The sequence below is a fragment of the Bolinopsis microptera genome, chromosome 9 (assembly GCF_026151205.1).
Source record: "Bolinopsis microptera isolate Bmic1 chromosome 9, MBARI_Bmic_1.0, whole genome shotgun sequence".
NCBI lineage: Eukaryota > Metazoa > Ctenophora > Tentaculata > Lobata > Bolinopsidae > Bolinopsis > Bolinopsis microptera.
Window position 1 is genome coordinate 4,213,031 of NC_087080.1, and position 14,903 is coordinate 4,227,933.

At 36.5% G+C, this 14,903-nt stretch overlaps 2 protein-coding genes across 2 annotated transcripts in view; one reads left to right on the plus strand and one right to left on the minus strand.

The window, feature by feature from the left end:
- LOC134821097 (mitotic checkpoint protein BUB3-like) overlaps positions 1–14,903 on the minus strand; it is a 73,202-nt gene that overhangs the window by 797 nt on the left and 57,502 nt on the right. Inside the window, exons 2-4 of the mRNA XM_063831764.1 lie at positions 635–750; positions 226–454; positions 19–26 (exon numbers count right to left, since the gene is read on the minus strand). Of these exons, the coding sequence (XP_063687834.1) occupies positions 19–26; positions 226–454; positions 635–745 (348 nt within the window). The 5' untranslated portion in view covers positions 746–750. The remainder of the gene's footprint in view (positions 1–18; positions 27–225; positions 455–634; positions 751–14,903) is intronic.
- The window catches only part of LOC134820672 (MAP kinase-interacting serine/threonine-protein kinase 1-like), a 49,195-nt gene continuing 42,103 nt past the window's right edge, over positions 7,812–14,903 (plus strand). The window contains exons 1-2 of the mRNA XM_063831180.1: positions 7,812–8,022; positions 13,753–14,243. Of these exons, the coding sequence (XP_063687250.1) occupies positions 13,767–14,243 (477 nt within the window). The 5' untranslated portion in view covers positions 7,812–8,022; positions 13,753–13,766. The remainder of the gene's footprint in view (positions 8,023–13,752; positions 14,244–14,903) is intronic.

A 14,903-nucleotide genomic window follows, 5' to 3' on the forward strand; every position in this document is an offset into this window, starting at 1 on the left:
TAATTAAATAACATTTACTGTAGAATCTGGAATTTATCTAACACATAGCAATCTAGGACCATAAGTCTTAGAAAACAAATCTTAGAAGGGATAATATGGAATAAAATATTGAATCAACAGAGATAGTAATTAAACTAATTCATGTGCTTAAAAAGGATTAATTAGTACATGGTATTGAAAATGAAAAACAGTATTATCCTGTTAAAAAGATATTCTGGTTTTAACCTGAGACTGCTAGATTAACCTCGCTGTTCCACTCCACACACTTAATAGCATCTTGATGATACCCGATAACCCTGTCAGAATGGGTGTTAAAATCAAACATCTTCAACTGTCCGTCCAGTCCTCCAGCTAGAGCTGTGGTAGCAGTTATGAAGGAGCAGTCCAGCACAGCGTCTTGGTGATCGAACTTGGCTCGGAGGTGATTGTTCGCAACATCGTATAGTCTGGTACTCTGGGAGGCAGTGGTAAAGTTGCGAGTAAAGTAGCTGATGATTATCGTGATCATGATGATTGGTAAAAAGAAACGTTTAAATAATATTATAAATATAAGCATAAAGATCGCAATTGAATTAATTTCATGATTTGAGTGTAAATTTATAATTATTTATTCGCAAGTAACAACTAAACTTACCGAATCCCATGAAGAAACGAGAAGAAAGTTATTGGGTCCAAAGGTTACGTTAGAAATTCCATCTGTTGGCGGTGAATTCAACTGATATTCTTGGGCTTCTGCTCGTGACATATTTGCTAAGAGGTTTGTCTTACAACATAGCATACAAATAACTACAAAGGGAAACAAAATATTGACATTCATGTTTATCGAATTTAGAGGGCCGGGATCGTTCACATATTGTGTAAATTACTTTTTAGCCATTTTAAACCCTTCTCCCTCCGTATTGCCACTTTATGCATGGATCTGTTATGTAGATATTACAAAGCTTTTCTAAACCAACTCCCTCATAATTACATAATATTTGAACGATCCCTTAACAGATTGATACCAGTAGTAATTATTTCTCAAATCTCATTTAAATCAAGAGCTAGAGATCACAATTAAAAATATAACTTGACGTTAAAAATTATAGGGCGTCAACACAAACTTACTCCTTATAATATATATAATGATAATAATAAATTGAAGTTTAATAATAACACCTGCCCCACTTTTAAGATAAAACTTATACTCATCAGTGTTTAATCTGTCTGTTATAATCGTTATTCATCCTGAGCGAATTTCTATTGGAATCGCATTGAAATACATCGGGTATTTCCAAATTGCAACTTTTGAAGACCAGTGCTGTTCGTGCTGTTGGTTCTGAAACAACAATATTCTAGGTTTAATTAACACAGATATTTGTGCCTTAGATAACTACATATAATTATGCATGATGCTCTTATTTATTAATTTTCAAATTAAAACTCAATATCCCCAGTTTCTTCCCCCAACACATAATTAACATAATATGTTATCGACTGTGTGGTAAAGATAATAACCTTTAAAAGGTTGATTAAGATTAAACTAACCGACTGAACCTCCATAATGTACAAGTTCTCATAGACTGGATTCCAAGGAGGACGTTCATTTGTGCCGGGAGGTAAAGTATTCGCAACACAAGTACCCTTCATTTCCGCTAGAGACTGCTCTATTATACTGTTTGTTTGCAGCAGTTCAAAATCAATTTTGATGACAGGAGATCTGTTCGTATCATGTGGTTCGTTTTTAAAACTCTGATAGGGGACGTGTCTCAATGTTTTCTTGGTTCTACACGTTCGTAATAACTGAAATTTAATGGTAAAAGGTATTTAATTTAATTAATTTTATGGTGAGCTGGTGTAAAATATCAATAGTCAATTTGAATAACGTATCGAGAAAGTCTATCGATAATTAGCAAGATGAACAATTTAGAACTGTAAAAGTAAGTTTCCTAGTTTGATGTTGTAAAAAAACAACTGATAAATAGATTAATCATCTATTAGTAGGCGACATTTTTGCATTCAGTCACAACTTTTAAAAATATACACAATCAAGATTTGTTTCTGATTTTTTATCTTTTAAATGCTGAAACTTACTTTCCTGTAGCAAAATTGCCCATCAGAAGTATCAAACCAGCAAACATAATGAGAATCTTTTTCAAGACAAGCTGGATTGGGATTAATATTGGCTCTTTTCAAGGCTCTTTTGTTGCTTTTACGATGGTTTCTAACATTATCTTTTAATATCCTCTTTAACCTCTCCTCCTCAGATATTGCACCTATATTAATAGTGTCTATTATCCTGATTGGCACCAACAGTTGGAGGTTTAACATGCTTTAAAGTTGAACTGATTTCAATATTCTTGCAAATTTCATCATCTTGCTTTCTATCAGGTTCTTTAGGCTTTGTACCCCTTTTAACTGTTTCGAGAAACTTTATGCTGTGGATTAAATTTCCTTCCCATTTAAACAAGGGACTATCAAAGGACGGATATGGAATATCAGCATTGCTTGGTGGCAATAGCATTTCACTACATATTTTTCTGAATTCAGTGAGTCTCATTTTTCTTCGCTCGAGTTTTTGGTCTTTCTGATTTTTCGACTGTACACAAAAGGAAGGAACATCTAAGCAACCTGTTTTGAGATGAATTCGGTTCATTCTTCCGGTACCTGCCAGATGTAATTTTTTCATTAATGAGTTTAATTATTTCAGTTGTAGGCAGGATTTCATACTGCCCTCCTTCATACCGTACAACACCAAGAGGTGAATTGTCTTTTGAGGAAATATGCTTTAGGGCATGTGAAATCAGAAAAGGGTTCACCTTTTCTTTCAAAGTACCCTGAAAGTTTTGATCATTAACATTCCCATAACGTCTCAGTAAGCCTTCCATTTTTGAATAGACAGCTTGAAAACGTTCCATCGCAGCTTCATCTCGGAGCAATTTTGGGTCTGATAGCAGCTCTTGAACTATCAATTGTAAGGACACTCTGCAATAATTGGGAACATTAGTTTAAATTATCTTAGTAGTGGACAATTGTATAAAAAAGTGGAGCACTTAAGATTTATTAGGGTTCCTGGTCGTTAATATTTCACAGATTACCAGATATTAATAAGAAGGTATTATAAGTACAAACCATTTCTATTGGCTCTTGTATGTTCAATTAATTTGGTAGCCGCAGCAGAGTTCCAAAACTGGGAATTTATGGCCTCAGTTTGCTTTTATCGATATGTCTACAATGATCAGCCGGTTAGCTTGGGGTAAATCAGTGCCTTTCAATTTTTTAGATTAAGAATAACATGACATAAACATCATCACTAGTTTTAAACATTCTTCCTAATTTCATTATCAGAACTGTAAACATTTCAAAGCCTTCATCATAAAAAACAAACAAATTTTAACATAATTGTCATAACTTATTTACATATTATATTAGCAGTGGCGTAACGTTGCCTGTTGGCGCCCCCCTGCCGAAAAAAGCGCCCCCTGTTGGCGCCCCCTCCTCTTTTGGTGCCCCTCCCTAAAATTGAACAAATTAGGTGATTTTAAAGAATACGCTGGTAAAATCTCTAAAAAAGTGTGTATCTAGAGCAAAACGCGCAGTTTTGCTAGTACTTTAGTTAAGTTTTCGAAATTGTCCCACATTCAAACGACGATTTGGCGCCCCCCTAAGACAGCGCCCCCTGCACAGCGGGGTCAGCAGGGCCTTTCGTTACGCCACTGTATATTAGTAGAAATTAAATTAATAAGTAAAAAAACTATGAATTCAAAAAAATTCAAAAGATGTTTATTTTATCTTTGCAACACATGTCAGATTTTTATGTAAATATTGAACTTGTTGCCTTACTACATATATAAAACTATGTATAATATAAATGTTTCAAACAGTATACAGATAATTTCAGCAATGGCAATTGTCTAGCTATAAGGATAAGCACCCTCGAAAAATGAATAAACCAATTCAATAGATTGAAATGGTCAACTAAAAATAAAATCCACAAATTCACAAAAAGCAGTTTAGACCCCCTAACAAGCAATCTATGACCTGTGTAATAACACTTGCACCACTTGCACTTTTAAGATAAAACTTATACTCAGCAGTGTTTAATCTGTTTGTTATAATCGTTATTCATCCTGAGCGAATTTCTATTGGAATTGCATCGAAATACATCGGGTATTTCCAAATTGCAACTTTTGAAGACCAGTGCTCTTCGTGCTGTCGGTTCTGAAACAACAATATTAGGTTTAATTAACACAGATATTTGTGCCTTAAATTATGCATGATGCTCTTATTTACTAATTTTCAAATTTAAACTTAATATCCCCAGTTTCTACCCCCAACACATAATTAACATATGTTATCGACTGTGTGGTAAAGATAATAACCTTTAAACGGGTAATTAAGATTAAACTAACCGACTGAACCTCCATAATGTACAAGTTCTCATAAACTGGATTCCAAGGGGGACGTTCATTTGTGCTGGGGGGTAAAGTATTCGCAACACAAGTACCCTTCATTTCCGCTAGAGACTGCTCTATTATACTGTTTGTTTGCAGCAGTTCAAAATCAATTTTGATGACAGGAGAGCTGTTCGTATCATGTGGTTCGTTTTTAAAACTCTGATAGGGGACGTGTCTCAATGTTTTCTTGGTTCTACACGTTCGTAATAACTGAAATTTAATGGTTAAAGTTATTGACTATATAATTTAATTAATTTTATGGTGCAACATATCAATATTCAATAAACATTTCTGAATAATGTATCGAGAAAGTCGATCGATAATTGGCAAGATGAACAATTCAGAACTGTAAAAGTAAGTTTCCTAGTTTGACGTTGTAAAAAAACAACTGATTAAATAGATTAATCATCTATTAGTAAGCAACATTTTTGCATTCAGTCACAACTTTTAAAAATATACACAATCAGGATTTGTTTCTGATGTTTTATCTTTTAAATCATATAATGCTGAAACTTACTTTCCTGTAGCAAAATTGCCCATCAGAAGTATCAAACCAGCAAACATAATGAGAATCTTTTTCAAGACGAGCTGGATTGCGATTAGTATTGAGAAACAATTTGGTAGCTGCAAATATGGAATTGGTGTGGGATTCGCTTTGTACTCCCTCTGATATTATGTAACTGGGCATAGCAGGCTTTGCTGCTGTAATAAGAGCGGTTGATGTCGGTGTAGATGGTGTTACTTCATCTGGTTTTTCCCCAATAAAAGAGGTTTTCAACCTGACTCTTTTCTGGCTTCTACGTTGGTTTCTAACCTTATTTTTTAATTTCCTTCTTAACTTCTGCTCCTCAGATATCTCATCTATATTAATAGTGTTATCATCCTCATTAGCACCAACAGTTGGAGATTTAACATGCTTTAAAGTTGGACTGATTTCAGTATTCTTGCAAATTTCATCACCTTGCTTTCTATCAGGTTCTTTAGGCTTTGTACCCCTTTTAACTGTTTCGATAAACTTTATGCTGTGGATTAAATTTCCTTCCCATCTAAACAAGGGACTGACAAAAGACGGATATGCAATATCAGCATTGCTTGGTGGCAATAGCATTTCACTACATATTTTTCTGAATTCAGTGAGTCTCGTTTTTCTTCGCTCGAGTTTTTGGGCTTTCTGATTTTGATTCAACTGTACACAAAAGGAAGGAACATCTAAGCAACCTGTTTTGAGGTGAATTAGGTTCATTCCTTCGGTACTACCAGCTGTAATTTTTTCATTTATGAGTTTCATTATTTCAGTTGTAGGCAGGATTTCATATTGACTCCCTTCATGCCGTACAACACCAAGAGGTGAATTGTCTTTTGAGGAAATATGCTTTAGGGCATGTGAAATCAGAAATGAGTACACCTTTTCTTTCAAAGTACCCTGAAAGTGTTGATCATCAACATTCCCATAACGTCTCAGTAAGTCTTCCATTTTTGAATAGACAACTTGAAAACGTTCCATCGCAGGTTCATCTCGGAGCAATTTTGGGTCTGATAGCAGCTCTTGAACTATCAATTGTAAGACACTCTGCAATAATTGGGAATATTAGTTTAAGTTATCTTATATTAGTAACTAGTGGAAAATTGTACAAAAAAGAGATTTATTATGGTTCCTGGTCGTTAATATTTCACAGATTACCAGATATAATTTAAGGGGGCAGGGGGGGGTCTTTATGAAATTTCTCTCGAAATTGATTTTATAGCTGTTTCTAATAGAGGGGAGTGATATCTATCTGCTACTTTTGGTCCCATGGAAAAATATTGTTCCTAGCCGAAATTATTGCCGGTCAAAGGTCAGCGCTCATGTGTAATTGTATTGCGCGAGCGATTTTCAATCGCGCGCCCTGAAAATCGAGTCTAAAAATCTATCTCCTCCTACATTTTTTGAGCAATCACCTTGAAACTTTCAGGATATGTTCTAAGGACCATTTAGAAACTTTTACTCTTTTTAGAATTTTGAGATAGGCCTTTAAAAATTTTTTACTTTATTTTGAAAATCTTCGACCTGGAAAAATCGTCAAAAAAAGAGGTCCAAGATTTTCAAAATGAAATAAAAAATTTTTAAAGGCCTATCTCAAAATTCTAAAAAGAGTAAAAGTTTCTAAATGGTCCTTAGAACATATCCTGAAAGTTTCAAGGTGATTGCTCAAAAAATGTAGGAGGAGATAGATTTTTAGACTCGATTTTCAGGGCGCGCGATTGAAAATCGCTCGCGCAATACAATTACACATGAGCGCTGACCTTTGACCGGCAATAATTTCGGCTAGGAACAATATTTTTCCATGGGACCAAAAGTAGCAGATAGATATCACTCCCCTCCATTAGAAACAACTATAAAATCAATTTCGAGAGAAATTTCATAAAGACCCCCCCCCCCCCCCCCTGCCCCCTTAAAGAAGGTATTATAAGTACAAACCATGTCCATTGGCTCTTGTATGTTCAATCAATTCGGTAGCCGCAGCAGAGTTCCCAACTGGGAACTTGTGGCCCCAGTTCGCTTTGATCAATCTGCCTACAATGAGGTAAATAAGTGCCTTTAGATTTTAAGAAGATTAAGAATAATTACATATTAACATCATCACTATAACTAGTTTTAAACATTCTTCCTGATTTCTTCATTGTCATATTCACATTCATATTCGTCATGTTCACTTTCGTCATATATCCACTTGTCAAAATGACGACTGAACATTAAGGAGAAAAAACAGTGTAACACTACTGTCAGCCAAATTTGCATACATGATTTAATAGCAATAACATGAATAGAGTTAGGAAATATTTCGTGGCGCTCGATTTAACATCTTCAAACTTGTATGCGAGTGAGATTGAAAATGCGCAGCGTAATTTTTGTTCATGAAATTCGCAACAATATTGTTCATTTTTTAAATTCATTTGTTTAAAATTTATTTTTAACGCATAAATTTTTTGAATATATTTTTATAAATGATTATTTCTAATCATAATATCAATTCTATATGTAATCATTGTAATTGTAATGATGTCCAACAGTACACTTTTTATTTAGTATGTTGTCTAGTTTATTTGTGATTTTTTCCTTTGCTAATTATGGATAAATTACAAATGTTAACAATTCACAACAATTTTTTCCCGTTTTTTAAATTATCGTAGATATTGTAGATTATTTAATTACTTTCGTTAATATAAAGTTGGTTTGTGTTTTTACAGCTTAATAAGCCGCGCATATTGTAATACGCGAAAAGCTGTCACAACATTCAGTAAGATCGTTCTTGTTTGTTAGCGCGCAACGTTCGATAATGTCGCGTTGGATAAGAAAAGACCCGTCTGTGGAAGAGGCTGGTGCCCCTGATACGACGAATTTAGTATATAATTGAGGCTCAGTTCCACGTTGTTTTTTGTTGCAAGATGGCTCGTTATATCCGATCAGAGTAGAATGCTATTTCCTTTTATGATATCCAAACAGAAGCTCATTCAATACAGCGACAAAGGATACGTCTTACTCACGGACTTCCGAATAAGCTAGATTTTGGAAGAGATACAGCTTGAGCACACAGTAACAGCGTTGGTGAGTACTATTGATACCATGAGATTACTCATCACTATCTACCTGTTGACAGATTCTACTGTATTCACAGATTTTTTCATTTATCACCGTGTCTCAGGACTCGGAATTCCATTTCGTCATCCAATGCATGTTCACTACACAACATAGCATTCAACACTGAGATAGTGCACCTGATGAAACATGGCTGATAGATCATTTTTGTTATTGTTCACGGAAAATGAAAAAATTCTTGCAATTCAAAGTTATTTTTGTTGTAGTCTACTACCCCGTCCATCTGAGAGTCAACACTGCAAATTACGTCTATTTTTTATCTTTTGTGGCTTGATACAGAATCTGTGATGCATATAAAAGGATAAACAACAAAATCACAATAGATTAGTTTGACACAACCGGGTGATTTTGGTGTAACCAATCACAGCAAACCACAGTTTGATACAATCATCGAAATTAAATTTCACATCGTTTGCTAATTGAGTACAATTTATACATAATCGTGTCACGAATACTTCTCATCAAATGGTATACCGGATTAACTTGGTCATCAGCCAAATTTACGTATGTAACTTAATAGCAACATGTGTTTTGACGTTTACAACAGAGATTCCTAGACATTGATACTTAACCACATGGAAGTTTAACAAAAATATATAGATTTAAGAACGATATGATAATTTGTAATCATCTCTTTTAAACACACAATTCTAATTATTTATCAATGTTTTTTGGCAGCAAAGGCGATCATTCGATTACATGTTGAAACTAGGAATTTTAGAATTAGGATTTATAATACGACTCGTGAAAATTATTGTAAGCGTGATGTTTATACTAACAGCGTTTATGAGCGCTTCTGTCCATTCAATTGCAGTTTTTTGATTTCAGTGCATTAGAAGCCTCAAGAGTGAATAGTTGTGTTTCAGGTTTTATATAGTAGAGTATATTTAGATGGTGTTAACTATTAAAGCAACAATGTTATATCAAACATCACTGCTATAATAACAGTTTTAAAGCTGAACAATTTCAATGAACCGTAAGTTTGAATTTTGGCCGGATGCCAACATTTTGCTGTTTATGTTTCCTTGTTTGACTGGGATCTAGATAGGGGACTAATGAGGCGTACTCTTCTAATACAAATTTGTCTCTGTATGTGATTACAGCTCCCCCTCGGCATCCCCACGCACGACTCCTGAAGTTGTGAATATGCAATTTATTACGGGTATTAGGTTTCTGCAAGAATTCATAATGTCTATTTACCGACTTTCTGGACGTGATCGAGCAGCTCATCGGTCATCATACAATCTGGCAAAAATCTCAGCTAATCAGGCATTTTTCCATAATATTGACAAAAGAACTAATCGACAAAAGAGCTTAGTATTTGATGGCTAATTTCCTAGATATTTCTAATCTAACCAGTCTTTGGCATCTGGCAACCTGTGCGGAAAGGCGAGCATAATTGCCCAGATAACAAGGTGCGATAATTTGACACGTCTAAAAAATATTGGACAGGTAATTGTAGCAGTGGACATTGCGTAATTAGAAACAGGAATGAGAGGCCTGGGTTTTTGTTGTGTCAAGGTCAAATTGTGGCAGTTGTTTGGATAGTATATAGCCGAAGTTAGCCTATTATCGTGGGAGACTGGAACATTTTAACCTTCACAAAAACAGAATACTTCTGAGACTGTTATAGTGACATGATAGTTAGTATTTCGTCCATCTCTAATTTTACTTGGAGATGACAATTCACCACAAAAAACTTAAAGAAGCCGACTATTTTAAACTGTACGTGTTTTAGCTGATATAGCTTCTTTGTATTTAGCAACTCGACGGTGGGTATAATGGTGGTGATAATGCGATTGTCTAGCGCAGCTTGTAACTCGCTTGAAAAAAATTATGGCATGAGTTCTACTAATTGAATATTAAAAAGGTTATGTTAATAAAATCGCTTTTAGGTCTAGCTAACCCTTAGGATTCTAACAATTGGAAGATACCGGCCCGACTTGTGCTGTCTGGACTGCTACTCAAGAATTACTTAAATCCGCCGGTCCTGCATATAACCGTAACAAATGGAAATGCCAGATTAATGACATCGTTTATTTGACTCAGAGAAAAAAGTCGTAAACTATAAAATCAACGATTCAATATTCCTCGTCCACTGAGTACTGATGCGAATAGGTAGTCCTGAATTTACCTTGTACCTTGAAACTTTATGTCTTTATGTGCCTATTTGGCTGGTCAACCCAAGCTGTGTAACGAAGAAAAATGCGGCTTTGATCATCTCGATCTCGTTCTCACGGTTCCATTAGTCGAACTCAAGGTGCTAAATTTAATGCGATGCGATGAGCGAATCCCGTATACCGATCAATCGATAATCGCACGCCTTAGTGCCCTACGATATCATGTCAAAGAAATAACCATGAACATTTTAATCTGACACCTTATGTCGCCAAGTGACGTGCCTCTGGACTATATAAACAGTGAAAAAACCGGTTGGATCCCATTCCTTCTCTCCTAGATCCAGTCTAATCCCTAGATCATGTCTCAGTTCATTTCTGGGCATCTTATATTATGTGTAAATGTTGGTCCATTTCCGATAACACTGGCCACTGACAAACTGATATTTTTTCCTATTTAAATGAATTTTTCATTAACTAACTGTTTATATCATTCAAGTAACCCTCCATCACCCACTCCAGAATGAAGGCTCAAATGGTAGGCGCCATCACTAACTGCCGCAATATTGTGTCAGTGTCCTACCTCTCCAGCCTCTCCTACTTCCTCTGGGTCCTCTGGCTCTCTTCCCGGACCTCTGCCTTCCTCTACATTCGAGTGAAAATTCGAAACTTCTACCTCTTTGTGTTTGATAAGGCGAGCGGTATCAGCAACATACTTAATCTACGAAAACTAATCTCGTGTGGGTTTATTTGGCTCGCGGGTTCTTAGGGCAATGTGGATGACATTAATGTCACGCTTTTTGTTGAAATACTTTGCACTTTGTGTAGATGTTTAGGAGTGCTGGAGCACATTACGTGCAAAAACCTTAATGAAAACCATCAGCCAGATGTGATCTTTGCCATGACAACGACATCGCATAATGATATCAATAGGGTCTCCATGATTGAAAATTTAAAGTAGCAAGCTAAAACTAAATACATATCTTCGAAATAGTAAGTATGTATCCTCTTAGTATGTATCATCTAAGTATGTATCCGCTAGTTCTGTCAACCTGCAAATTTAACTCTTGAAGTAAATTTAAATTTAAGTGTCACATTAAACATTGAATTTCGCTCTTTATCGCTGTTTATCGACTGTTTCGTATTAAACGATAATTTCTCGGTCACAACTCCACTATCACCCAACTGACTAATTCTCACTGAAAAATAGCTTTAACAGTTTAACCAAGTTTGCATTCCAAACCAATCCCTTATAAATTATAGCTGTCCTACCTGAAACGCTGTAACTTGTAGTTGTATATAAATTTGACGTTCTTCGTACCCATTTGCCTTCCCGTTATTCGGCTATCGATAATTCTTTTGCAAGAATATTTACAGCTGGCTTCGTTCTTCGGAATGGCTGCCTGGTTAATGGTTCAGGTTGGATACCTGTATTAGTGCAGATAAATATCATAATCCACGGGTCGGCTTACGGTTTGAACTTTTCCAAATTAGGTTATGTAAGTCGTGCTAAGAGTCAGGTTATGCGAGAGGCAACTGACATATTGTAAGACCGGAAAGTTCAGTATCATATTGGACACTGAAACCCCGAAGTTACACTTTGTAGAGAAATCATCTTTCAGCTTAAAAAGTTATGGAGACCATCATTTCTCATAATAGTAAACACTACACATATGTCCTGATCCACAGGTTTCTATTTGTCCCTCATTTTTAATACCTCACGTCATTTTGTGCTGAATACCCCGCCGACTTAGAGTCCCACTTCGATTAGCTAAAAACAGGAAACATTCTACAAAATACATTTTTCTGGTAAGACCCTCTGTCCCTCTCAACCTGGCAAATATACTGTCAAATTTAGACTGTCATTTCTTGTCTTTTGCTTTTATATATGGCGGTAGGTGTGTTCCATGTAGGAAGCCTGAAGTATAGCATACCATAAACGAAATGTTATATGATGGCGAAGAAGAGCCTTGCTAGCCTACCCTGTTAAACTGCGTACGATACTGTTGACAAGTCCACTAATTCGTACACACGTCGCCCGAATGAACATCACGTGATACTAATGATAACCAGCAATTAGCCGCTCAGGTTATCCCTAAATTAACGGCACGAAATTACCGGTTTCGTCCTGAATTTCCGCCCACAAACAACGCCATCTCCCAATAAATACCTGTGTTCCAGCTTGTATACTTCAGATGAATTCACTTTCACGCCCATTCAGTTAAAAATATTTCAACAAAAAATCCGGCGTCGGTGATGACAGGAAGAGCAACGCTGAGAGTGTTGCTGTTACAGTGCGGGATAGCTTATTAACGAAGTTATAAATGTTCAGCTTGGTCATGTGCATTAGCGCCAATTAACCATTCTCTAGTGTCATTTCGTTGTTTGCTGTCTGAATTTCAAAACACGCTCAGCTCCTAGCTGCCTAATTGCTCCTCGGGCTATAACTCCTCGAAAATATGGTAGAAAAAAGTGGTTACTCGTTGTACTATAATCCTTTGGTCTCCCTTGGTCGGAAAGTCCTTAATGCGTGTTTTGAACAAATTGCCAATGTCATAATTGGGGACTTGTATTACATAAAAACAGGAGGTAAGTACTAAGTAATGATGCTGGTTCTAATGCATGTTTTGATTTAAGTTTGAGTTTTACAAGTTTTTTTGAATAGCCACGTCAGAGAGTTTGCACGTCATTTTGGAATACAGTTCAAACTTGAGAGTTGAGTAATATGCATTGGGCATTCATGTTTGGTTTATTATTTATTTTCCGGATACTAGACTGACATCATTCACGTGTATTTTAAACAGGTGATCCCACAAGTTTAATGCGCCATCCTAAAAGTAGCATCCAATGCACCTGAAAACAGCTTACAGGATGCTCTATAATACGTCTCTATTTAATGCTCTTAAAAGATGTCGAGTTCAATCTGAACGGCCTTCATTATTGCTACGGAAAGTGTATGCACAATGTTTATAATTCATGGTTTAATGATGGTGTGGACTGTGGGGTGGGGCCTCCTATCTCGTAGTTAGCGTTCTGATGTTATGCAGTAGTTAATTAGAGTGACATTGCAGTGTTGCAGAATCTGTTGCAGAATCTGGATACAAACTGTTGGAGGCACTTCAGAGATACTCCTTTTTGACTCCTCCCATCTTGATCAAATCATACCCGCATTTCATGATTCAAGTTGCCCATTTGAATACAACAGATCGCAGCAATTCACATGTATCCATCAGATCAGTGCTATTCACTCATCAAGTATATACTTAGTACTTACTTTAGGTACTTTAATGAAATGTTTGATCACATCATAAAAAGTCCTGAGAAATTCGAGAAATTCTATCCTCAATATATATATTTAATGTATATATATATATATATTATATATACGCTGAGTGTAAACCACCTTGAAAAAGCTAGTAAAATCCTACACTTTTGTTTTACCGAGATGAAATGTATTTACATTTTTCAATCATTCTAAGACACTCTCTATTTCAGATTCCACAACCTTAATGATTAAGCCAGGATCCGAAGCCTGCTCATTCTAAGACACCCTCTATTTCAGATTCCACAACCTCAATGATTAAGCCAGGATCCGAAGCCTGCTCTCCCCCTGACCCTACCTCACTTAAACATGTTCGGATCATAGAAAACGTCATGAAGCCGCCCTGCCTCGAACCCGTTAACGATCACCATCCTTCCACCTACACGACCCCCTCCAAATCTCCGGCCCCTACCGTCACCCAACCGGAAGAAGAAAACACCACCCAGCTGGAAGAAAACACCACCCAGCTGGAAGAAAACACCACCCAGAAAACACCAACCGCTCTGCAGAGCGCTCAGCAGACCCCTCTTGTGGTGGTGACTGACGAGGCCTGCATGACCCCCACTAACTGTTTAACCCCCACAACAAGCAGCACCCTCAAAACATCTGAGGAGAGCGTGGTGGGAGAAGTAAAGGACGAGAGTGGGACCGTCCCTTCTCCTGAACCCACTCAGGGGACTCAGACCAACTCAGATACTCTAGCTAAATCCGAGGACACGTCTACTGAACAGGTTCGTGTAATTACTAAATTGGTTATTGATTAGCTGATATTACTAAGTTTGGGAGACTAAATCAATAGTTTTTTTTCCCTCGTGACTGAGATTTGACAGAAGAGATTTATCAAATATACGAATCTCTGTCACGATTTTCTTTTGCATTACTCTCCCACCTTTTGTCAAGTTTGAAATAGCTTTGATTACGATTGGGGAGGGGATGGGAGAAGAAAAGATTTTGTGGGGCCCGGGGAGTGGTCGCGTTTGCCGTTTTAATGGATTTAATAACTATAATCACCGAATTATTCCTGGATCGCCCAAGTTGTAACCCTCCCCCATTGGTTAAGAAACCTGCTCCACAACTGCCACAATCGGAGCAAGTTGGCTCAATATTAAGAGATATCCATCAATAAAACACATTTCACTGCCGGAAAGCTGTTTAGTAAAAGCTATTCGCCTCACCACTGCAATCCTATTTAAATAGTTTAAATAAGTCCGGGGGTGGCAGTCTAGTGCTCTACAGTCTAGAACCCAGCAATTTTCTCCACTAGTATTCTTTGTCTTTCAGACAATTAATTCGGCTAAATTAAATGTTTTTCAAAAAATTGGTCATCGTAATTTTCGTGAAACGTTACTTAACGGAATTTAGACAGGTATGTAATACAAATTTACCGCGGC